The sequence below is a fragment of the Pongo pygmaeus genome, chromosome 3, assembly GCF_028885625.2.
Source record: "Pongo pygmaeus isolate AG05252 chromosome 3, NHGRI_mPonPyg2-v2.0_pri, whole genome shotgun sequence".
Lineage (NCBI taxonomy): Eukaryota > Metazoa > Chordata > Mammalia > Primates > Hominidae > Pongo > Pongo pygmaeus.
In genome coordinates, this window is record NC_072376.2 from 40,189,099 (window position 1) to 40,214,904 (window position 25,806).

At 38.9% G+C, this 25,806-nt stretch overlaps 1 protein-coding gene across 5 annotated transcripts in view; it reads left to right on the forward strand.

The window, feature by feature from the left end:
• Positions 1–25,806, forward strand: part of NSUN7 (NOP2/Sun RNA methyltransferase family member 7) — a 56,367-nt gene that overhangs the window by 26,889 nt on the left and 3,672 nt on the right. For 3 of the 5 annotated variants that reach the window (XM_054486443.2, XM_054486445.2, XM_054486446.2), the window contains exons 8-11: positions 9,188–9,331; positions 12,968–13,069; positions 17,382–17,499; positions 24,949–25,072. In XM_054486443.2, the coding sequence (XP_054342418.1) occupies positions 9,188–9,331; positions 12,968–13,069; positions 17,382–17,499; positions 24,949–25,072 (488 nt within the window). The remainder of the gene's footprint in view (positions 1–9,187; positions 9,332–12,967; positions 13,070–17,381; positions 17,500–24,948; positions 25,073–25,806) is intronic. The other 2 variants (XM_054486447.2, XM_054486444.2) reach the window with 2 other exon arrangements.

The following is a 25,806-nucleotide window of genomic DNA, read 5'->3' on the forward strand; positions in this document are numbered from 1 at the left end:
AGGCAACAGAGTGAGACTCCATCTCATAAATAAATAAATAAATAAATAAATAAATAAATAAATAAATAAAGGAGAGAAGACCAGGCACAATGGCTCATTCCTGTAATTCCATTCCAGCACTTTGGGAGGCTGAGGCGGGTGGATTGCTTGAGCCCAGGAGTTTGAGACCAGCCTGGGCAACATGGTGAAACCCTATTTCTATCAAAAATACAAAAAATTACCCGGTTGGTAGCACACACCTGTGGTCCCAGCTACTCGGGAGGCTGAGGTTAGAGGATTGCTTGAGCCCAGGAGATCAAGGCTGCAGTGAGCCATGATTATGCCACTGCACTCTAACCTGAGTGACAGAGCAAGACCCTGTCTCAAAACAAGAAAAAAAAAAAGGAGAGAAAGGGGACATAAAAAAAGCAAGACAAATAGCAAATAGGATGGTAGATTAAACCAAATAATATATATTTAAGCTTACATACATTATATACATATGACATTAAAATATTATGTAAACATAGAAATACACACACACACACACATATATATATATTTTTTGAGACGGTGTCTCGCTCTGTCACCCAGGCTGGAGTGCAGTGGCATGATCTCGGCTCACTGCAAGCTCCGCCTCCCAGGTTCACGCCATTTTTCTGCCTCAGCCTCCCAAGTAGCTGGGACTCAGGTGCCTGCCATCACACCTGGCTAATTTTTTGTGTTTTTTTAGTAAAGACGGGGTTTCACCGTGTTAGCCAGGATGGTCTTGATCTCCTGATCTCGTGATCCACCCACCTTGGCATGTATATATACATATATATACACATATATATACATATATACACATATATATACATATATACACACACATATATACGTATATATACGTATATACATATATACGTATATATACGTATATATACACATATATGTGTGTATATATATATATATTTAAGACACAGTCTCCCTCTGTTGCCCAGGCTAGACTGCAGTGGTGCTATCTCAGCTCACTGCAACCTCTGCTTCCTGGGTTCAAGCAATTCTCGTGCCTCAATCTCATGAGTAGTATGCACCACCTCACCCAGATAATTTTTTTGTATTTTTAATAAAGACATGCTATGTTGGCCAGACTGGTCTCGAACTCCTGAGCTCAAAGTGATCCACCTGCCTTGGTCTCCCAAATTGCTGGGATTACAGGTGTGACTACCATGCTTGGCCTAAAATATTGTACATTAAACACATTTAAAATACATGGACTGAATACTTGAAAGTCAATATTGGATTTTTGTTTGTTTCCTATTTGTTTGTTTTGTTTTTCTTTTTGTTTTATAGAGACAGGGTCTCGCTCTGTCACCCAGGCTGGAGTGCAGTGGGGCAATCTCAGCTCAATATAAATTCAACCTCCTGGGCCCCATCGATACTCCTGCTCAGCCTCCAAAGTAGCTGGGACTACAGGCATGTGCCACCACACCTGGCTAATTTTTTTATTTTTTGTAGAGATGACATCTCACTATGTTGCCCAGACTGGTTGTGAACTCCTGGGCTCAAGCAATCTTTCTGTCTTGGCCTCCCAAAGTGTTGGGATTACAGGCATAAGCCACTGTGCCCGGTCAGTCTTGGATTTTAAAAGATCAACTAAATGCTGTTTACCAGAAATGCTCTTAAATAAAAGGATACAAAAAAACTTCAAAGAAAGAAAAAGATATGCAGTGCATATGCTAATAAAAAGAGCTGCAGACAAATAGATTCAAGTCAAGAAACACTGCTAAAAATGAAGAGAGGTATTTATAATTATGAAAGGTTTAATTCATCAGGAAAATATGACAGTACTAAAGATATATGTACCTAATAACATAGTCCTAAAATATATAGAGAGTAAAATTGTCCAGAACAAGCAAACCTTCTCTGTATACAAAAAATCCAAAGGAATCAATGAATAAACTATTAGAACTAACAAATTAGTATATAGTAAGGTTGCAGGATACAAAATGAATATATAAAAATCTATTGTATTTCTATCTACCAACAGTGAATAAACTAAAAAATGAAAGGAAACAATCTTTATAACATCAAAAATAATAAAATTCTTAGCAATAAATTTAATACAAGAAGCTCAAGAGTTGTACAATGAAAAACTACAAAATATCACTTAAAGAAATTAGGAAGCTGGATGCTGTGGCTTATGTGGGAGGCCGAGGTGGGTAGATCACTTTGAGCTCAGGAGTTCAAGACCAGCCTGGGCAATATGGCAAAACCCCGTCTCTATAAAAAATACAAAAAGAAATTAGCCAGGCGTGGTGGCTCATGCCTGTAGTCCCAGCTACGAGGGAGGCTGAGGCTGGAGAATCTCTTGAACTTGGGAAGTAGAGGTTGCAGTGAGCTGAGATTGCACCACTGAACTCCACCCTATCTCAAAAAAAAAAAAAAGAAAAGAAAAGAAAAAAAGAAAAGAGAAATTAGGGCCGGGTGCAGTGGCTCACATCCGTAATCTCAGCACTTTGGGAGGGGCTAAGGTGGGAGGCTCACTTGAGGCCAGGAGTTCAAGACCAATCTGGCAACGTAGCAAGATCCCATCTCTACCAAAAATTTAAAAATTAACCAGCCATGGTGGCACATGCCTGTAGTCCTAGCTACTTGGGAGGCTGAGGTAGAAGGATCACTTTAGCCCAGGAGTTCAAGGCTTCAGTGAGCTGGTTCATGTCACTGCACTCCAGCCTGGGCAACAGAGTGAGACCGTGTCTCTAAAAAAATAAAAAATAATCAAGGAAGACATAAACAAATGGAAAATATTCCATGTTTAAGGATCAGAACACTTAATATTAAATTGATCTACAGATTCATTGCAGTTCTTATAAAAAGCTCAGCTGAGCTTTTTGCAGAAATTGACACACTGTTCCTAAAATTCACATGGAAATTTAAGGAACCCAGAATAGCTAAATGAGTCGTGAAAAAGAACAAAGTTTATAGGACTCACATTTCCTGATTTAAAAGCTTACTACACAGCTACAGTAATCAAGAAGTGTGATGCTAGCGTAAGGATAAATGGATCAGTGGAACAAAATTGAAAGTTCAGAAATAAACCCTTACATTTATGGTCAGTTGACTTTCAACAAGGTTGCCAAGACCATGCAGTGGGAAATGAATAGTCTTTTCAACAAATGGTGCTGGGACAATGGGATAGGCACTTGGAAAAGAATAAAATTGGATGCATATCTCAAATCATATACAAAAATTAACTCAAAATGGATCAAAAATATAAGTGTTAGAGCTAAAACTCTTATAAGAAAACACAAGTAAGTTTTCATGAGCTTGGATTTAGCAGTGGTTGTTTAGATATAACATCAAAAGCACAAGCAACAAGAAAAAAATAGATAAATTGGACTTCATTAAAATTAAAAACTTTTGTGCTTCAAAGTCACTATCAAAAAACTGAAAAGACTGGCCAGGCATGGTGGCTCATGCCTGTAATCTCAGCATTTTGGGAGGCCAAGGTGAGTGGATCACCTGAGGTCAGGAGTTCAAGACCAGCCTGGCCAACATGACGAAACCCTGTCTCTACTAAAATTACAAAAATTAGCCGGGGATGGTGGTGCACACTTGTAATCCCAGCTACTCAGGAGGCTGAGGCAGGAGAATCACTTGGACCCAGGAGGTGGAGGTTGCAGTGAGCCAAGATTGTGCTACTGCACTCTAGCCTAGGCAACAGAGCGAGAATCCATTTAAAAAAAAAAAAAAACTCACAGAATGGGAGAAATTATTTTCAAATCATCTATCTGAAAAGGGACTTGTATCCAGAATATATAAACAACTCAACAATAAAAAGACAAGTAGCCCAACTTAGAAAGGGCAGAAGATCTGAATATTTCTCCAGTGAAGATCTACAAATGACCAGTAAGCTCATGTGAAAAGATGCTCAAAATCATTCATCATTAGGGAACTGCAAATCAAAACCATAATGAAATACCACTTCAAACCCACTAGTATGGCTATAGTAAAAAACAGGAAAATAACGTGTAAGCAACAATGTGGAAGAATTGCTGATGGGAACATAAAATGGTGCAACTACTTTGGAAAACAGTTTGGCAGTTTCCCAATAAGTTAAACATGGAGTTACTATATAACTTAAGAATTCCTTCTAATTGCCAAAAAAAAAAAAAAAAAAAAAAAAGAATTCCACCTTTAGGTCCATACTCAAGAGAATTGAAAACATATATTCACACAAAAGCTTGTACATGAAAGTTCATAGCAGTGTTATTCATAATAGCTAAAAAGTGGAAATAGCCCAAATGTCCATCAATTGATGAGTGGATTAAAAATGTGGTATATCCATACAATGGAAGAGTATTTGGCCATAAAAAAGAATGAAATCCTAATGATGCAAGATGGATGACTCTTAAAACATGATGCTAAGTAAGAAAGCCAAACAAAAAAGTCCTCATTTATGATTACATTTTGGGGGAAGAGGACAATATCCCAAATAGGCAAATCTACGGAGACATAGAATAGATGAGCAAATGTGATGGGCTGGTTGCCCTTTCCTGAGATGGGCTGGTTGCCCTTTCCTGAGATGGGCTGGGAGAATGACTACTAATGAGTATGCGGTTTCTTTTGGGAGTGAAGAAAGTGTTGCAGAATTTGATAATAGTGATGGTTACACAGCTTGGTGAATGTACTCAAAAGAACCCCTGAGTTGTATACTTAAACCTTAAGAAAATCAGTCAGAACCAAAAACTAGACAATTTGTCAATTTATCTTAGTGGGAGATTTTAACAGACCTCTCTCAAATTGAAAACAAATTAGTAAGATAAGTAAGGATATAGAAGATGGAAACAACATGATCAGCAAGTTAACCAAACTAACATATGTAGAACACTGTACCTAGTGACTGCACAGCACACATAAATAGCAAAAATTACTACATCCTGGGCCAGGAAGCAAGTTTCAGTGACTTTCAAAGGACTGAAGTCATACAAAGTTGTTGTTGTTGTTTTAGAGACTGGGTCTCACTGTCACCCAGGCTGTAGTGCAGTGGTGTGATCCTGGCTCACTGCACCTTGATTCCTGGGTGCAAACAGTCCTCCCACTTCAGCATCCCAAGTAGCTGCTATTATAGGCACATGCCACCACTCTCAGCTATTTTTTTTTTTTTTTTTTTGGTAGAGACAAGATCTCACTATGTTGCCCAGGCTGGTCTCGAACAACTGGCCTCAAGCAATCCTCCTGCCTCAGCTTCCCAAAGTGCTGGGATTACAGGGATGAGTCACCACACCTAGCCCCTAATATGTTTTTCAACCACAGTGGAATCAAGCCAGAAATCAGCGAAAAAAAAGAAAAAAAATAAAGTAGGAAATCCCATGACATTTTGGATTTTTTTTTTTTTTGAGATGGAATTTCACTCTTGTTGCCCAGGCTGGAGTGTAATGGCGTGATCTTGGCTCACTGCAACCTCCGCCTCCCAGGTTCAAGTGATTCTTCTGCCTCAGCCTCCCAAGTAGTTGGGATTACAGGCACGTGCCACCACGCCCAGCTGATTTTTGTATTTTTAGTAGAGATGGGGTTTCACCATTTTGGCCAGGCTGGTTGTGAACTCCTGACCTCAGGTGACCCAACCGCCTCGGACTCCCAAAGTGCTGGGATTACAGGCGTGAGCCACCACGCCCAGCCACACTTTGGAATTAAAATGACATACTTCAAAATAATTTATCAGTTATAAAACAAATCACAGTGGGAATTAGAGAATATTTTGAACTTAATGAGTGTAAAAATACGTGTTAACATGTAGAATGCAACTAAGAGGGAATGTTGTAGCCTAAAATACTACCATTAGAGAAGAAGAAATAGTAAAGATTGATGATGCTTACGTGCATGATAAGAAGTTAGAAAAATAGCATCAAATAAACCTGATGGAAGAATATAAGAAAGATGGCAGGAATTAATGTTACAGAAAACAAACAGAATATCTCTTAACAAAACCAAAAAGTGACTTTTTAAAAAGAAAATATAATTTTAAAAGAAAATATAATTGATTCATCAAGAAAAAGAACATAAAACAATTCAGTTATCAATAATATCACTGCAGATCCTAGATACATTTCAAACACAATAAAAAGATACTATGAGCAATTTTATGCCAATAAACTTGAACATTTAACTGATATGGATTCCTGGATAGACAACTTGCCAAAACTGAGAAATAGTTTTGGAAAATCTGGATAATCTTGAATCTGGCTATTAGGATCTTAAGATTAATGGCTATTAATATCTGTTGAATTCACAATAGAAAATCTTCCCACTCACAAGACAAAAAGTTTTTAAAAATTTTATTCCTATATGGTGTTGCCACAGAATTCTGCAAATAATTTAAGGAAGAAATAATATTCTTTCAGAGAATGGAAGGAGGAAATACTTCCCAGTTCATTTTATAATCTCGACGAACTTGCCTTTTCATTTATTTTTTTGAGATGGAGTTTCACTCTGTTGCCCAGATGACTAGAGTGCAGTGGCACGATCTTGGCTCACTGCAACCTCCACCTCCCAGGTTCAAGCAATTCTCCTGCCTCACCCTCCTGTGTAGCTGGGATTACAGAGGCACGCCATCACGCCTGGCTAATTTTTGTATTTTTAGTAGAGATGGGGTTTCACCATGTTGGTCAGGCTGGTCTCAAACTCCCGACCTCGTGATCCGCCCACCTCGGCCTCCCAAAGTGCTGGGATTACAGGCAAGAGCCACCGTGCCCGGCTGAGGTTGCCTTTTCCTGAGATGGGAAAGACTGTGGTACAGTTAGGTTTTAGTTATGTTAGGTTTAAAATGCTTGTTAGACATTAAGTGGAAATGTCAAGCAGGTATTTGGGTACACTCTTTTGGAGTTCAGGGGAGAAGTCTATGTTAGAGATACACATTTGAGATTTGTCAGCATTTACATAATATTGAATGTCATGATCACTAAAGAAGTGAGTTCAGGTAGTAAAGAAATCTAAAAGCTGATTCCTGGACGCTCCAATACCTAGAGGTCAGGAAGCTGAATAAGAGGAACCAGCAAAGGAGCTACAGAGAAGTAGGAGAGGAATCAAGAGAAAGCAAGTTCAGGAACTGGCCAGTTCTTAGGATTGCCTCTCAGCTCTAAGCCCACACTTTGTCCTGCCTTGTGATGCTGGAACTGTACTCTGATTCTCCGTTTCTCCATTGCCAACTGCCTCTGTCATTAGAGGGTGCCGAGAGACTTTGTAAGACTGGAAGAGGAAGAAGAAAGAACTTTTCTTCTTCCAATGCTTGTTTATCCCTATGGTGGCTGTATAGAATCCTGGCAGTGTTCACCACAGCATATTCTTTTGGTAACCATGCCCTCTTCTCAGAGACCTGAATCTCAGCCTGGTGTGTGTTGTGTGTAGGTTTGGGGGCAGGGAGGTGCTCTGCTGAGTTTCCAAGTTCCTTGTTCATTTTTCTCTCCGTCTTGGGGGTGAGGGTGGGAATAGTGGCTGCTCTCTGCAGTTCTTACATCTGTACACATTAGAGTTTTCAAATAGTTGAGCAGTTTTTACCTACTTAACAAGAGAGAATAGGAACTACAGGGGAGCCAGGCAGTAGAAGAGAGGAAATTTCTCCTTTTAGAAGTATTCTAGCTAATAAAGGAAAAAGGGGTTTTAGAATTAGAATATGAGTGTTTTGCAACCCCTTTGGTGGTACCACAAAGGCAACTGAGTGGAAGAATATGATGCCATCTGTTAAGTAGTTTTGCCTCTTTCTCTCTGTCCTCCAAAGGAAAAAGTATTGGTCTTCTAAAGATACACTTACTAATTTACAGGAAGTACAGAAAAGAGGAACATGTTAAACTGCATTCTAGGAAAACAGCAAAATCCAGATTGTGGGAAACTGGCAGGGTAAATAATGAAGTTTCATTAAGAAATAAATGTTAAGAAAAAATGGAGGGAGAACCTGTAGGTGAAAAGAAATTTAAAGTAAGACTGATCAGTTGCCATGTATGTACCTTATTTAGATCCTGATTCAACAAAAAACTTTTGACACGTGTGAGACTATTGGGAAATGCGAGCCAGATTAGATATTTGATAATAATAAGGAAACATTTTTAACTTTTTTGGTGTCGTTACATTTTAAAAGAAGATTTTATCCTTTTAGAGATATATGTGGAACTATTTACAGATTCAAAACAATAAGGGGCTGGGTGGGAGGGGCTGCATTGTACAGATTAAACAAGATTGACCATGAATGGTTCACTGTTGAAGCTCTGTGATGGGTACTTGAGAATTTATTATATTATTATGCCTATATTGCAGATGTTTGAAGTTTCCCAATAAAATGTTTAAAATAGTGGCAGGGGGCAAGAAGAAAAGGACCACTCGATTTAAAGAAAAAATAATTTTAAAAGACGCAGAGAATAGGAAGAGGGAAAAATTGGTGAGGCAAGAGAAAGGCAGCAGGTGGGGCCGTATCAAGAGTGATTCTTCAGCAGGTGAGGCGTGTCATAGCCACCGCAAAAGTAGAGGGTTGGCTGTAAGATAGGGGGCACGGATGGCTATAACACAAGGGAAGGCAGACTCTCTTAAGCTAAGTCTCAAGATCCTTAAAGGTATGATTGATATTTTACACCAGTTTGTATGGATTCTGTACCTTGGACTGGCAACTTACAAGTGCTTCTGATAACCCTCCCCCACCATTTTTTTTTTTTTTCTGGAGAGAAGATAGAACATAAAAGGGGATAAAGAATAGGAGAGGGAAATAACCAATATTGAGCCCTTGCTATATAACAGACACCACGCTAAGCTTAACTACTTTATCTCAGTCTTCACCACAGTTATATAAGGTACCCATCCCATTTTATGAAGAAGGAAATGGAGGCTCAGGGAGATTAAAATGCATAGCTAGTAAACAGTGAAGCTGGGAGTCAACTTGAATTTTTCTGCCTCTGCAGTCCATTTCTCCCCTACTATATATCCCGCAGTTCAGAATGAGAATTTAATTTTAAATTTCAACATCATTTCAGGTGAAGGAGCAAGCATCCTATTAATAGGATTCCTGTATTAACTTTGGGTAGATATCAGAGAAGAATAGCCCTCTTTTCTAACTACATCAAAATGAATTTTTGTGAGGTTGAGGATTTAAAAATGTACAGTAAATAGATACAATCACATACTACATTAAGATTTTTCATTAATATTTTACATTAAATTTTCTGTGTTTTTTCCCCAGATATTGAAATACTTCGTGAGACATTTATTAACATTGAATCAAAGGATCACAGGTTACAGAAAGTTAAAGTGATTTTGCTGCTACCTCGTTGTTCAGGACTGGGTGTTAGTAATCCAGTAGAATTTATTTTAAATGAACATGAAGGTACTTGTTTTAATTTCTAAATTATTGAAATTAGTTGACAGTTTAAAATATAAAATTATTTAAAATCATTAAAATAGCATATCAAATACATCTGATTAATAAATAATAGCAACCATATATAAAGTACTTACTACGTGTAAAGTCCTTTACCTCTGTTACCTCATTTAATCCTTACACCAATCCGATAGACCAGGGTGATATTCAAAATATTTAATAATTGGAATAATGTAGGCAATCAGAAAAGATGCTGGCCAGTATGCTATTCTGAATATACCAGAGCTCTTGATGTAAGTGTTAAAATTTACCGGCACTCTATAGATGAAAATACTGAGACTCAAAGATTGATTCATTTTTCTCAGGTCAAGCAACTAGAGACAGAGCTAAGATTCAAATTTAGATCTGTTTGACTCTAGAGCCTATGTTCTAAACATGATCCTAATTAAATCATAATCAGATTATTTCAAACTCAAAGGTGTCTTAATCACTAGGATGCATGCTTTATGAAATGACTATCTCAGACTAAATATAGAAGCATTTACATTTAATTTTTTTGGCTTTTAAATACATTTAAGATAATAATTATTTAACATTAACATTTATTGAGCACTTAGATGTAAGGCCCTGGGCGTGGCACTTTTCTTGTATTATTTCAGTAAGTCTTCACAAGAATTCTGTGAAGTAGTAACTTGTTAACTTCTATTTTACAAATGAGGAATCTGAGGCTCAGAGAAGTTAATGAAGTCTCCTAGGAGCATTGGGCTAGTAAGAGGCAGAGCTTGGATTCGAATACAACCAGTCTGACTCTGAGACTGGCACTTTTAATGACTCTCTTAATCACATTATATTGCTCCAAATTAAATGAAACTTATTCTTATCCTTTGCTTATATTGAAAGGCATATTAAATTGAAAGGTTAATTAGAATATTAGAAAAAGAAGACACCCCACCAATGTACAGAATATAGTAACTGTTTTCTGTTTCTAGCAAGGACAGACAGAGGAGGAAAAGAAATGGAGGGAAAGGAGCTAATATTTATTAAATACAATAATGTCCCAGGCAATATTCTAGGTAGTGTTCACATACTGTCACTTAGTATTCACAATAACTTTTTGAGGATAGTGTTCTTATAATTGTAGAGGAAAAAAACCAAGACTTAGAAAAATTAAACAAGTTGCTTATGGTCATGTAGCTAGTAAGTAGGGAAGCTGGGATTCAGATTCAGGTGGGTTAGCACGTTTTCCTTCCACTAAATGACAGTATCTTTAACTGGGTTTACACTGTACCACATGGAATTTTGACTTGCTATAGAAAATTTCTTTCCAGAGAGACTTCAACCACAGAATAACCAATTCAGATGGCAGAATGGTAGGCAGGCTGAGAAAATTTCTAGATGAACTTTAAGAAATAATCCAAGAACAATTAGTAGACACTGAAAGAAAAGGGGGAAGGAAAAAAGGGGGAAGAAATAGCAGCTATAATAAGCATAGCAGTCAGGAGAACTAGAGCTCAGAACTGTGAGACTCTGGCCTTATCCTGGGCCATTTTGAGGTGGAAATCCAGAAAAAAAATAAACCACAGAATAAAAATAAACTAAAGGCTAGGGGAGAAAGGCCCGGAGGAAAATACAAATAAGTAAAGGGGGGAAAGGAAAACATTTCCTAGGTACTGGTAATGTTTTGAAAGCCTCGATGAGGAGATGATAGGATAAGCTAAGAAGTTGTCGTATCCTGGCCGGGTGTGGTGGCTCACGCCTGTAATCCCAGCACTTTGGGTGGCCGAGGCGGGCAGATCACGAGGTCAGGAGCTCGAGACCATCCTGGCTAACACGGTGAAACCCCGTCTCTACTAAAAATACAAAAAATTAGCCGGGCGAGGTGGCGGGCGCCTGTAGTCCCAGCTACTCAGGAGGCTGAGGCAGGAGAATGGCATGAACCCCGCGGGGTGGAGCCTGCAGTGAGCCGAGATCGTGCCACTGCACTCCAGCCTGGGCAACAGCAAGACTCTGTCTCATTTAAAAAAAAAAAAGTAGTTGTTATATCCTGAAGTAAGCGGGCTTTTGAAGGAACCTGTACTCTGAGGAGCTAAAAGCCTGAGCAAATAAGGAGCTGCTGACCTAGTGACTGTGGTGGGAACGTGGAACGTTAGCCAGAAACTTAGTGGGGGTGAATCCAAAAGATTATTTTATTAAACTTAGATACAAGGTAGAATGGAACAATAAGGAATTAGTTTTAAAAACATTTTAACATCAAAAAAATATTAGAACCATTGAGGAATAATATATGAAGTTGGTCCTTGCTAACGACTTGGAATTATTTTAAGATAGAATTAAAGAAATAGATGATATGACTGTAGAGTATAATAATTTGTAATAGTCCTTTAACAAGTAATGGATAGTTTTAGAACAGAGAAAAAAATGTGAAATGTAGGCCAGGCACAGTGGCTCACACCTGTAATCCCACCACTTTGGGAGGCTGAGGTGGGTAGATCGGTTAAGGCCAGGAGTTCGAGACCAGCCTGACCAACATAGTGAAACCCAGTCTCTACTAAAAATACAAAAATTAGCCGGGCATCATGGTGAACACCTGTAGTCCCAGCTATTCAGGAGGCTGAGGCATGAGAATTGCTTGAACCCAGGAGGCAGAGGTTTCAGTGAGCCAAGATGGTGCCACTGCACTCCAGAGTAAGATCCTGTCTCAAAAAAAACAGCAACAACAACAACAATAACAAAAAACAAAAAACAAAAAACAAACCTCATGAAATGTAAAACTAAATTGGGAAGAAATGGAGTTTAATTAACCTTTAGTGATAGTACTGGAATGGGCCACAGCCACATACATGGTATAAATAATTGGCTGTCATACTCTAGTGAGTTCTAGAGAGGCAGTATAATACAGAGTTTAAAAATTTGGGTCCTCTGGTTAGATTTCTGAGTTAGAATCCTGGCTGTCCACTTAGTAGCTATATAACCTTAGACAAGTTGTTTAATGTATGTTTAAACAATTATCTCAATGTTAAAAGGGCTAGTAATTCTTCAAGGGGTCGTTAAAATAATCTACATAAAGAAGTAGCATTCAGTATATCTTCATTAATATTGCCATACATATATTTAAATTATTTTTCAAAAATGAAAAAATGTAAGACATTATTTCTTAATCTGTTTTGAAGACATAACATTTGCTTTTCTGAATTTTTTCTTCCAAGGTTTCTTTTGGAAAGTTAGTATTTTAAACTATATCCTTGTGTGTTCCCAGATCTGACTATAGCCCATTCGTTTTTATTTTGGAAAATAAATCTTATTTTCTCTATCCAGTATTAGTCTCGAGACTGACGGCATTTTCTCTTCTGTGTCTAAATGACTTATATGACTACTTGGATGACTATCTCATAGCAACTTGGAGAAAAACAATATTAAATATTTTCAGTATTCTTTTTGAAAAGCAATATTAAAATGAAACAGAATTAACTTTATTGTTCTAATTTTTAAGTCAACATTTTAATATCTATTTAGTTTTAATAGATATTTTCCATGAAACACTTTTATTGGTAGGCAAAAGGATTGAAAAATTATATGATGATAACAATATGTAAAAAGTTGTTAATGGTGCTATATTTAAAAGCATTTCTTTTTAAAATTCAGATACAGAATTCCTTAAAGATCACTCTCAAGGAGGCATCTCAGTGGACAAACTTCACGTTCTTGCTCAACAGCAGTATGAACAGCTAACACATGCAATGAAATGTAAGGTTGTCATAGGCACCATCTTGTTAAAATAAGGTGTACATTTTAGAAATATTAGTCTTTCATGATCTATTATAATCAAGCAATGAAGTGTGAGCCATGAGCACATTTTCCAGAACATTCAGTCTTACTGCCTTCAAATAACAAAATATTTGTCTTTACCAATTTAATCTCAGTTTTTAGAATATATGCTTTACTGTAATTTTAAACAGGTTAGCAAGCCTAATTTACCAATTTTGTAATGCCAAAGTGAAATAATTATGTATATTTATAATTGTAGTTTCAGCTTTCCTGTTTCTTCTCTTAGATTTCTTACTCAATATAATTTTTCTGTTGTCATTGTGCCTACCCTTAACAACTCTTCTACAGTCCAAATTTTAGTCAAACTCTTATTTCTCTTAGTGCTAAGTAGAGAACAGAGAGGTGCAATCGCAGAGAAAGCCTAGATCTCGATTTGAAGTTTGAGTAACAAGGCGGCACTTTGAGTGATTTATATCATTGCTTTAATCACTTCATTTAGATTTTGAGTACCACCGCCTTTCCACATATGCACACAGGAATCTAGATGTCTCTGAGAAATTAATAAGCTTTTATTAATTCCGTATGTATTTATAAAGTGCCCACTTTGGGTCAGGTATTAAGCTGTATGTAAGGTGTATCAGTGTTAGCAAATCCTGACCTGCAAAGGCTTAAAGATAAATGGATATGGGCATAGACCCCATCTATATTATAGGTATAGATCTATGAGTATAGATCATTCAGTAAATAAATATATAAACACATATGAGGTAGAAATAAGGCCTATATAAAACACAGAGGTCACATCTTGCCAGGAGTAAAAGCAAAAAATAAATAAGTAAATAGAAAGCACAGAGGAGGCTTTTTCTTTTAGTTCATATTGCTAATAAATGTTCATTTGAACATGATATGGATGTGATCTAGGAAATAAGTTGATTGGAAGATCAGGAATTTGGTAAATAATAAGCCTTTTACTTGAAGCATTTTAATTAAATTTTAATTGGATATTTAAAGCTTAAAAAAGCTTCAGAAAGAATCTGAAAAGCAAAGGGATTTTAATGACATGAACTCTTTTATGATGCCAAATAAACATAAGATTTGGCAATCTTGAGATTACGACAGTTTATGTTACTGGAAGACATACTGTAAGTCAAAACAAGTTGTATTTAATTTTCCCATAAGAGAATGCTATCTTAGGTAGTTAAGTGTGTAATCAGGGGTTTGACTCCAAATTTTGATAGAACTGACTAAAAGCCCGATTTGAAGTCAACCACATAAAAGATAATTATGTAATCTGTCATGGGATTAGAGTAAAAACAAATAAAAATTAAAAATACCAAAAAGTAACTGTGCTCAGTCCTTGTTAGTTGTGAAAATAATTTTTAAATATTTGAGCACTTATTGTTTACTTATTATGTGCCAGGTGCCTGCTGCTTACTTTATATGTATCATTTTATTTAATAATCACCAAATTTTCTTCCTTAGCTTCCATGATATCTTTGACCAGAGCAACAAGGGGGCTCAGGCACCCCTAATTCCCTTACCCTCTAAGACTCACAGCCTTGCCACTATTCTCTACTTTAAAATCATAAGTGGGAGCCAGGCACAGTGGCTCATGCCTGTAATCCCAGCACTTTGGGAGGCCAAACCTGGCGGATCACTTGAGGCCAGCCTGGACAACATGGTGAAACCCCATCTCTACTAAAAATACAAAAATTAGCCGGGCGTGTTGGCGCATGCCTGTAGTCCCAGCTACTTGGGAGGCTGAGATATGAGAATCACTTGTTATAGTGAGCTGAGATTGCACCACTGCACTCCAGCCTGGGTGACAGAGTGAGACTCTATCTCTAAATAAATACATAAATAAGTGGGCTGGGCATGGTGGCTCATGTCTGAAATCCCAGTGCTTTGGGAGGCCAACATGGTAGGATCACTTCAGGCCAGGAGTTTGAGACCAACCTGGACAACATAGTGAGACCCTGCCTCTACAAAAAATAAAAAAAAGTTATCTAGGCATGGGGGCATGCAGGCTACTCGGGAGGCTGAAGTGGGAGGATTGCTTGAGCCCAGGAGTTGGAGGCTGCAGTGAGCCATGATCACCTCACTGCACTCCAGCCTAGGCAACAGAGCAAGACCCCATCTCTTAAAAAAATACAAATAAATCAAATTATAAGAAACATGTCTCCTTATATCCTTTATACCTATTAATGACAATTAACTCAAGAGGCCCCGAGTCCAGGTCATTCCTCATCTCCTATACTCTGGTCTCCATAACTCTCTTCATATCCCTTTGTCCACATCTCTCGCTCTGTGCTCTCTAGAATTTATAGTTCCTCATCAACAAAAATTCCCTATATTTTAACTTCTTTGAATGTCCTCCCCCTTTGTAAAAAATTCCTGTAACTTGCCTTTCCCCTGGGAACAGTGTTTCCTCAGTCTTTCCTCTCCTTTTTTGAGCTATTACCATCACACGTTCACTCCTGCCACTAAACTGAAATGGTCCTGTGAAGATCGCCAGTGATCCCCATGCTGTTGTGTCAGTTGCCAGCCCTGGTCTACCTAGGTCTGTCTGTGGCAGTTGACAGAAGTGGTCACTTCCTCTCCCTTCACACACTTCCATCACTTGTCTTCCAGGGCACCACCTTCCAGGCCTTCTCTCTGGCCTCCCCTTCTCTGTCTCCCTTACTGGGTCCTCTCTGTCTCAACACCCTGTTCAACATGGGAGTGTGCCATAGTCCATGCCTTGGATCTTTTTTCTCTGCCTATACTTATCCCTTGGTGATTGTATCTAGTCTCATGGTTTTAAACACCTCTATGTGACTCCCAAATCTGTATTTCCAGTCTAAACTTCCTCTCGAAACTCTAAGCTTGTATTTCCAGCTGCCTTCTTGACATCTCCACTTAGGGACTCATAGTCATCTCAAAGCTAACATGTCTAAGATGGAAGCTCTGATCTTCCTCCCGCCATACTTGTTCCTCCCACAGTACTGCCATTTCAGTTAATGATAGTTGTAGCCTTCCACTCGCTTAGGCTAAAAACGTTAGCATTATCCATGATTTCTCTTTCATACCCACAGCCAGTCAGTGTATGAGGTAGGTTCTTACATTCAACTTATATCCAGAATATATCCAGCTACCTCCACCACTACCACGGTATCCAAACCACCATCACCTCACACTTGAATTACTGTAATGACCTCCTAATTTCTCTACTAGCCTCTGCCCCTGCCCTCTGCACTCTATTCTTAACACAGCAATTGGAGTGATCTTGTTAAAACCCATCATAACCCGAGTAAAAACTTAAGCCCTTCCAGTGGCCCGCAAGTCCCTGTACTATCTGGGGCTCAGACCATGCTTTCTGACTTCGACTTACTACTCTCTCTTCATTCCCTCTGCTCTGATCAAACCGGCCCCTTCACTTTCCTGGAATATACCAGCACCATGTTGACTTCAGGCCTTTACACTGGCTGTTCCTTTACCTTAGAATGTTTTTCTCTAAATAGTTCTGTGGCTGGTTCCTTATCTCCATCTAGTCTACCCACAGTTTACCATCTCAGCAATGCTTTCTCTCACTGCCCTATTTCACACTATTTCTCCTGGAACTCTCTATCCCTCACCCCTGCTCTGCTTTTCTCCATAGCATTGATCACTTAACAATACTATATAGTTTTCCTATTTATCTCTGTCTTACTGTCTTTCTCCTCTACTAGAAAGTTAGCTCCACAGGGGCAAGGATTTTTGTTTGTGTTGTTGTATCCCAAAGCCTAGAACAGTGCCTGTCTGGCAGGTGGTAGGTGCTCAATAAGTATGAATCAATGAGTGAATTGCAGGTGGTAGTATTACCTCATTTTACGGATGAAAAATTTAAGACTGTAAGTAATTTGCCCAGGTTCATACAGCAGTAAGTGACAGAACTGGGATTCACCTCTAAGTCTGTCTGTTTCTAGAGTCCTTTAAACTATTTAGGCAATATCGCTTGTAGAAGAATGGGCAGAAGTATCAAGTTCATGGTAACCTGTAGTATTTATTTCTTTGTGTTTATAACTAAGTTGGCCTTATTTTTTGTTGAGTTTTCAATTTCCATACAATCCAGTTAGAGTGACTTTACTTACTGGCCACAGACTAAATTACTAAGACAAGCTTTACTTTAAAGGGGAGCCATTCAAGCATCTAGGGAAATTATTCTCATCAAAACCATGTGGTATTAGTATCAAATAGATGTTTGGAAACATAGCACATTTGTATAGGATTGTTAATAGAGTTGTTACAGTCATTGCATCTTCTTCCAATATAGTTACTAAAGCTCAAGCAGTTGTTTACTGCACATGTTCAGTTTGTCCAGAAGAAAATGAAGCTGTTGTTGAGAAAGCACTGGAATTTCAAGACCTTGGGAATAAAGGACAACCTTACAGGTAAGAAAAGGAAGGATTCTTCTAAACAACTCAAAAAAATATTTTTTAAAAGGAAAAATATTATTTTCTAAGTTGTATAAAGACATTCTACTTTTTAAAATTTTACTTTAGTATGATAAAATTGCCTGACTTCTTACAATTTAACAAAGATTCCATAGGGCCTTTTTCTTTTTGTTTTTTTCTTTTTTTTTTTTTTAAGATAGAATCTTGCTCTGTCATCCAGGCTGGAGTGCAGTGGCACCATTTCAATTCACTACAAACTCTGCCTCCCAGGTTCAAGCAATTCTCCTGCCTCAGCCTCCCAAGTAGCTGTGATTACAGGCACGTGCCACCACGCCGGGCTAATTTTTGTATTTTTAGTAGAGATGGGGGTTTTACCATGTTGGCCAGGCTGCTCTCAAACTCCTGACCTCAGGTAATCCACCTGCCTTGGCCTCCCAAAGTGCTGGGATTTAAGAAATGATAAGGCTGTCCTGGTGCGGTGGCTCACACCTGTAATCCCAGCACTTTGGGAGGCTGAGGTGGGCACATACCTTTACCTCAGGTGTTCAAGACCAGCCTGGGCAACATGGTGAAACCCTGTGTGTTTAAAAAAAAAAAAAAGAATATGATATGACAAACGTGGAGGAATATTGATCTTATTTCAGGCAAGCCACGATTAATGATTAATCTATAGCATAAAAGACACAAGTGATATAAAGACAGAATCCATAATTCTATATTGGTTTGAGATTTGAGCTCAAATTGGAGAGTACATATATTGAAGATGTTTATAACTACTTGTTGGGGATGCTGCCGAAAGAAATTATGCATTACCTAGGGAATTATACCAAGAATCACTTCTTAGTACCCCGAAGTGGTAGAATTTAGAGTTGAAAGCAATATTACATGTCATTTAATCTCATCACCTACCTGTTGCTTATGTTTAATATCCCAGAAATATTCAGCTCATTTTGGACTTCAGCTGTCATGATAAAATTTGCAAATTTGTAATTTTTTTGGTCCCCATTGTAAAAATTTCACATTACAGAAGTACTAACTTAAAACGAAAGCCTTTTTCCAAATGGCATCCTCTTATATATAATTGTTCTTAACAATTTGATTTATAGTCTTCTAGATTTTTCCACCACCATAGAATGTGCATATTTTAAGATTTAATCGATATTGTCAAATTACTACCAAGACATTCACTCTTATAAACCTGTTTTCCCACAGCTTCAGAAATGCTGAGCTTCATCAGACTTAAAATCTTTACTCACTTGTGGGGTGAAAACATGAGATCTCGTTACTGATTGTATTTTCATTTCTCTATTACTGAGGTTGAGTATGCTTCCTGTTTACTGACTGGTTAGTGTACTGTGGAGTGGTTAAAAGTAGGGATTCTAGAGCAGTGGTTGTCAAACATTTTTGCTCAAATAATCCTTAAACTTTTTTTTGAGTCAGAGTCTTGCTCTGTTGCCCAGGCTAGAGTGCAGTAGCACGATCTCAGCTCACTGCAACCTCCACCTCCTGGGTTCAAGCAGTTCTCTTGCCTCAGCCTCCCATGACTGGTTAGTGTACTGTGGAGTGGTTAAAAGTAGGGATTCTAGAGCAGTGGTTGTCAAACATTTTTGCTCAAATAATCCTTAAACTTTTTTTTGAGTCAGAGTCTTGCTCTGTTGCCCAGGCTAGAGTGCAGTAGCACGATCTCAGCTCACTGCAACCTCCACCTCCTGGGTTCAAGCAGTTCTCTTGCCTCAGCCTCCCAAGTAGCTGGGATTACAGACACGCGGCACTTCACCTGGCTAATTTTTGTATTTTTAATAGAGACGGAGTTTCACCATCTTGGCCAGGCTGGTCTTGAACTCCTGACCTCAAGTGATCCACCTGCCTCGGCATCCCAAAGTGCTGGGATTACAGGCGTGAGCCACCATGCCCGGCCCCTAAATGTTTTTTAATAACTATATATCTTGTTCTTTATTTTAGACTTAATGTCTAACATTTTCATCATAAGTTTAAATAGCTGCAAAATATGTTATTTCTGGAATATTATATTACATATGTGTTTTAAATATATTTCTGTTAAATGTTTGGACCTGCAGATTTATTTATCTTATTTGACTTATGGGAAAATGCTAAATTTGTTACCTATTTTATATAATTAGTTCTCATTGTCAAAACCAAATTTACCTTGTCAGAAAAGGTCTGACTTTATTCTTTAATTCAAATAATCATTAATATTCTCTTGTGATTTTCTTCTAAATTTGAATTCTAAGATAGATATATAGAAATAAGGAAGGGAAAGGGAGGGAGGGAAGAAGTGAGTGTAGGAGGAGAGGAAGGGAGAAAGGGAGGGAGGAAGGGAGGGAGGGAGGGAGGGAGGGAGGAAGGAAGGGAGGGAGGGAGGGAGGGAGGGAGGGAGGGAGGGAGGAAGGGAGGTCTGCTGAGTTTGACGCCCTCTTTAAGATTTCTTACCTAAACTCTGGCATTGCCGTGGGAGAAGAGGGCCACATTCTTGAGTTGTCCCTTTGTTGGCGTCCTGGAGATGTTAATATCCCAGGACAATGGACTATAACAAGGTAGTGACAGTTATACCTTTTTTTGTTAAGTGGGAGAAGAGTATTGTGAATGGTGAGGTGGCTGTAAAAGGTGGCTTTGAAATACAGTTAATGATATTACCTACATCATTAGATCCTTGTGGAGACTGAATATATTAACACACGAGCAGTATCTGGCGTATAATAAATGTTCAATAATTTTAAATTGTTATAGTTGTTATTATTCATTTATAAATTTCACGTTCATGTACTTTCCCACTGTTTTCAACTGGATTATTCTTTTTCTTCTTTTCACATGTCTTATTGTATATTAGGAAGAGTTGCTGTTTTCACATGAATTACAGATATTTTTCAGATTATTTATCTTTTTATTTTTAAATAAATACTTGAATTAAAAATTTGCTTTATAGTTTGAGCACGGTGGCTCACGCCTGTAATCCCAGCACTTTGGGAGGCTGAGGTGGGTGGGTCATTTGAGCTCAGGTTTTCAAGACCAGCCTGGGCAATGTGGTGAAACCCCATCTCTACAAAAAAATACAAAAATTAGCCATGTGTGGTGGTGTACTCCTGTAGTCCCAGCTATTCGGGAGGCTGAGGTGGGAAGATTGCTTGAGCCCAAGAGGTCAAGGCTGTAGTGAACCGAGATCGCATCACTGCACTCCAGCCTGGGTGACAGAGTGAGACTCTGTCTCAAAAAAAAAAAAAAAAAAAAAAAAAAGAAAAAGAAAAGAAAAGAAAGAAAAAGTAATTGATTTACAGCAATTTCTGTGTAGACATTTGTATCAATGTTTTCCTTATGAATTCTACATTTTGTGTTATGTGAATTCCTAGCTTATGAATGCTTTGATCAGTTTTCTTATAGTACTTTTATAATTTCATCTTTTTTATATTTAAATAATTGAGTTTTCTGCTGTTTATTTTGGTAAAAGAGTCAAGTACGGATCAAGGTTCATTTTTTCCCCCAAATAATCTTTCCTTGGCCCCCGTTCCCCTTTGGTTTAAAATGCCATCTTTTAAAAATACGTTTTAAGCCCATATATACTTCTGTGTGGATCTGTAATTCTATTCCATTGACGTTTGGCTGTTTCTATACTAATATGACAATGCTATAACCCCTATAGCTTTAAGTGGGTTTCTTCTCAAATTTTATATTATTTTTTTGTTACATAAACCCGACCCACAATCCAAAGATGCATAATGAAATGGTTAACAATTTCCTTCGTATATCTTGACACTTCTAAGTCCTAAAATATCCCATTAAAGGGATGAAGTAGGGTTCTGGAGGTCCCTTGATGAGCTAGGTCCCTTTTTATTATGTGATGGTCTGGAGGGACACATGGAGAGCTGGGGCAGCAAATAGGAATAAGCCCAGAAATTTTGATATTTTTACTGCTGATACAGCCACACCAGCATGTACCAGCTGAATATCAACTACATGGATGTGTATGTTTATATTATGTTATAGATATACATCAAGTATAGGTAACTATTCCTATTTTAATAAGCTTTTTGAGATGTAATTCACATACTATGCAGTTCACCATTTTAAAGTGTACAATTCAGTGCCTTAAAATATTAATACATTCATGAAGTTGTACAACAATCCCCGCTAATTTTTGTATATGATATGAGTTAGGAGTCCAAATTCCTTCTTTGCATGTGGCCATCCAGTTCTCCCAGCAACATTTGTGGAAAAGATTATTCTCTCCTATTGAATGGTCTTGGCACCCTTGTTGAAAATCAGTTAGTTAATCCCAGCCTGGGCAACATAGAGAGACCCCATCTCCACAAAAAATCAGCCAGGTGTGGTGGTGCCTACCTGTAGTCCCAGCTACTCAGGAGGTCAAGGCTGTAGTGAGCTGTGATTGGGAGACAGAGCAAAAGCCTGTCTAAAACAAAAAGAAAGAAAATAGAAAACCCACTAATCATAGATGCATGGGCTTATTTCTGGACTCTCATTCTGTTCTCATTCTATCCGTTGATTTATATGTCTATACTTAAGCCAATAGCACAATAAGAGGTTTTCAAAATCACTAATGGGGCCGGCACGGTGGCTCATGCCTGTAATCCCAGCACTTTGGGAGGCCAAGGTGGGCGGATCACCTAAGGTCAGGAGTTCGAGACCAGCCTGGCCAACATGGCGAAACCCCGTCTCTACTAAAAATACAAAAATTAGCTGGGCGTGGTGTCAGGCGCCTGTAATCCCAGCTACTCGGGAGGCTGAGGCAGAAGAATCGCTTGAACTAGGAGGCGGAGGTTGCAGTGAGCCGAGATCACGCCATTGCACTCCAGCCTGGGTGACAGAGCAAGACTCCATCTCAAAAAAAAAAAAAAAAAAATCACTAATGGATGCCTAGTTTTATTAAAAGCCTTTGCAGCATTTAATGATATGATCAGATATTATTTCTCATCTGACATTTTAACATGGTAGTGAATTCCATTTAGTCTTTTCTAATAGTGAACAGTCTTTGAGCTTGAGGTCTAGGTTGTGTTCTGTGTTTTGATTTTCTGTTACCTACTAAGAGTGGAGGGCAGGAATGTGAGCAGTGCATGAGAGGTCTTAGTGTGCACGCACCGGAGTACATGCTTCTCTGGTCTTAGTACTCATTATGATCATCAGTATCTGCACATGCCTGGCTTCTGATGGTTAATTTGCTCACCTGGTCTCTATTGTTTCAGGATCCTATTATTTTCATTGCTGTCAATGAGCCCAGTTGTGTCACTGCATCCCCTACTGTCAGCCCTGGCCTGCAGAGGAAAACCACTACCAAACCTCTCAGTGCTGTGGTGCCCCCTCACTAGGCCATTCCTTGCTGCTTCATAGTGGGTGTACCTTTGGGACCCTTCTCTCAACATAGCCTTCTGGCGGGTTTTCCAGCCTTAATAGTGTTATCCATGGCAGCGAGCTCACTTCTCTGTCCTCTTGTTCCTTCTTCCGCTGCTTGCCATCTGCAGCCTGGCATTGCTTCCTCACCTAGTGTGAGCCATTGTGTGTTCTTTTTCTTTTTAGGAAATTACCTCAAACTTAGTGGCTAAAAACATCTATTACTTAGCTCACATAAGTCAGATATGTCTGGCATGGCACAGCCAGGTTCTCTGCTCAGGATATGAGCTAGGCTAAAGTCTCTGGAGGCTCTGGGAACAGTCTACTTCCAAACCCACGCTTGTGTTTGCGGGACTGAGGTCCTCGTCTCCTTGCTGCTGTCACTTGACCTGCTCTCCACTCCTAGAGGCCACTTTCATTCCTTGTCCTGAGCTCCCCAATCTGTGCACCTGCAGTAGCCGTCGTAGCATCTTGTGTTTTGAATCTCTGACTTCTTCCATGTCTGACCTCTAGACCCCGGTTTCAAAGGTCATGTGATTAGGTCAGATCCACCCAGATAATATCCCTATCTTCAGGGTAACTAACGTGGGACCTGTCCTACATCTGCAAAATCCTGTTTGTCATGTGTGTTAGTTTCCTGGGCTGCTGAAAGAAATTCCTTCAAACTTGGTGGCTTATAATAACAAACATTTATTCTCTCATAGTTCCGGAGGCTGGGAGTCCTAAACCAAGGCATTGGCAAGGTGCTGGCCGGTTGGATTCCTCCTGGGGCCTGTGCTGGAGAGGCCTGTCCCCTGCACTCTCCCAGCTTGTGGTGGTTGCTGGCTGTCCTTGCTGTTCTTTGGCTTGTAGCTGCGTCACATGGACACTATTATTATTATTATTATTTTGAGATGGAGTCTTGCTCTGTCACCCAGGCTGGAGTACAGTGGTGTGATCTCAGCTAACTGCAACCACCACTTCCTGGGTTCAAGTGATTCTCCTGCCTCAGACTCCCAAGTAGCTGAGATTAAAGGCACCTGCCACCACGCCTGGCTAATTTTTGTTTTTTTGAGCCAGAATTTCACTCTTGTCGCCCAGGCCGGAGTGCAATGGTGCAATCTTGGCTTGAACCTCTTAGGTTCAAGTAATTCTCTTGCCTCAGCCTCCTGAGTAGCTGGGATTACAGGAGTCTGCCAGCACACCTGGCTAATTTTTGCATTTTTAGCAGAGACGGGGTTTCACCATGTTGGCCAGGCTGGTCTCGAACTCCTGGCCTCAAGTGATTCGCCTGCCTTGGCGTCCCAAAGTGCTGGGATTACAGGCGTGAGCCATGGCACCTGGCCAGGACACAATGATTAATAAAAGATTTCCTGATAGTTTAACTCATGTGGAATAGTGTTTAATTGCTTTATTATTAAATATATTTTAATAATATGAGTCTGGAAATAGAATCATTTATTATTCATGATGAACCACTTACTAAGAAATGATAAATTCATATTAAACATAAAAACTGAAATTTTTGTTTTAAATCTATTCATGATTTGATATTTTTCTGACACAAAGTCTTTGTTATGTACTTTCTTGAACACTATGTAACTCATCTATTAATCCTCAAAAAGTGACTGGGAAGAATAATGTAATTAAAGTGATGGGCTATATTTTTTATATTGTAATTGTGCAAAAAGTAACCAAAAGAAAATGTTTTCTGCTTTGTATTTTGAAAATGGTAGAAATATAGGACATTTTGGATAACTGTGATTAATGTATATATTTACCTGCTTTGATAATGGAAAGCTTTTACTAACATATTAGTGACTTTGGGAAGGTCAGTTTTTAGTTTGTTAAACATTTGTTATTCTTGGCATAGTTGGTTAAAGATGGAGAATCTGGGATTTATAATAAATTATGAACTAATATAAAATATTAGAGCTTTTAACTTATAATAGTATTTAGGGAAAGGCTGCTTCAGAATTGTGTTCTTGATTGGAATTTCTGTTTAAACGATTGGTAAAGTATACTAGAAAAAAATGTAGCTGTAATTTACTTCCTCTCTTGGCAAAGAAGCCATTCTAACTGCTGAATGCTTGTTCCTGTCTGCTGCAGGCTTAGTCCTCCTGTTCTTCCACTGTGCTCCTTAAAGGAAATTCAATTGTCTACTGATAAATTTTTCAGAATGGAACCATCTGAAATTACCAATGGTTGTTTTCTTTCTATTTTAACAAGGGAGGTAAGGAAAAAAAAATCCTAATCCATGTCATACTTTGGAATTAATAAACTACAAAGCCTCATAAGAGGAAGCCAGGAACTGTGCACATTCTGTAAAGATGTGTTTGCATTTCATAAACAGCTGAAGGGCAGGAACAAGAATTGGCAAATAGCCGTGTTCTTTTTTTTTTTTTTTTTTGAGACAGAGTCTTGCTCTGTAGCCCAGGCTGGAGTGCTGTGGCGTGATCTCGGCTCACTGCAACCTCTGCCTCCCGGGTTCAAGCAATTCTCTGACTCAGCCTCAACCTAGTAGCTGGGATTACAGGCGCCCGCCACCATGCCCGGCTAATTTTTTTATTTTTAGTAGAGACGGGGTTTCACCATCTTGGCCAGGCTGGTCTTGAACTCGACTTCATGATCTGCCTGCCTCGGCCTCCCAAAGTGCTGGGATTACAGGTGTGAACCACTGCACCCGGCCAGCCCTGTTCTTTATACTTCCCCCGAGTGTTCCTCTTCTGCCTGGCTGCCACCCCCACCTCCCCAAGCATTTTGTCAACATCTAGTGCATCTTCCCTCATATGTAAGAAATAAGCAGCCAGGCGTGGGGGCTTATGCCTGTAATCCCAGCACTTTGGGAGGCTGACGTGGGTGGATCACCTGAGGTCAGGAGTTCGAGACCAGCCTGGCCAACATGGTTCACTCTATCTCTACTAAAATACAAAAATCAGCTGGGTGTGGTGGCACATGCCTATGATC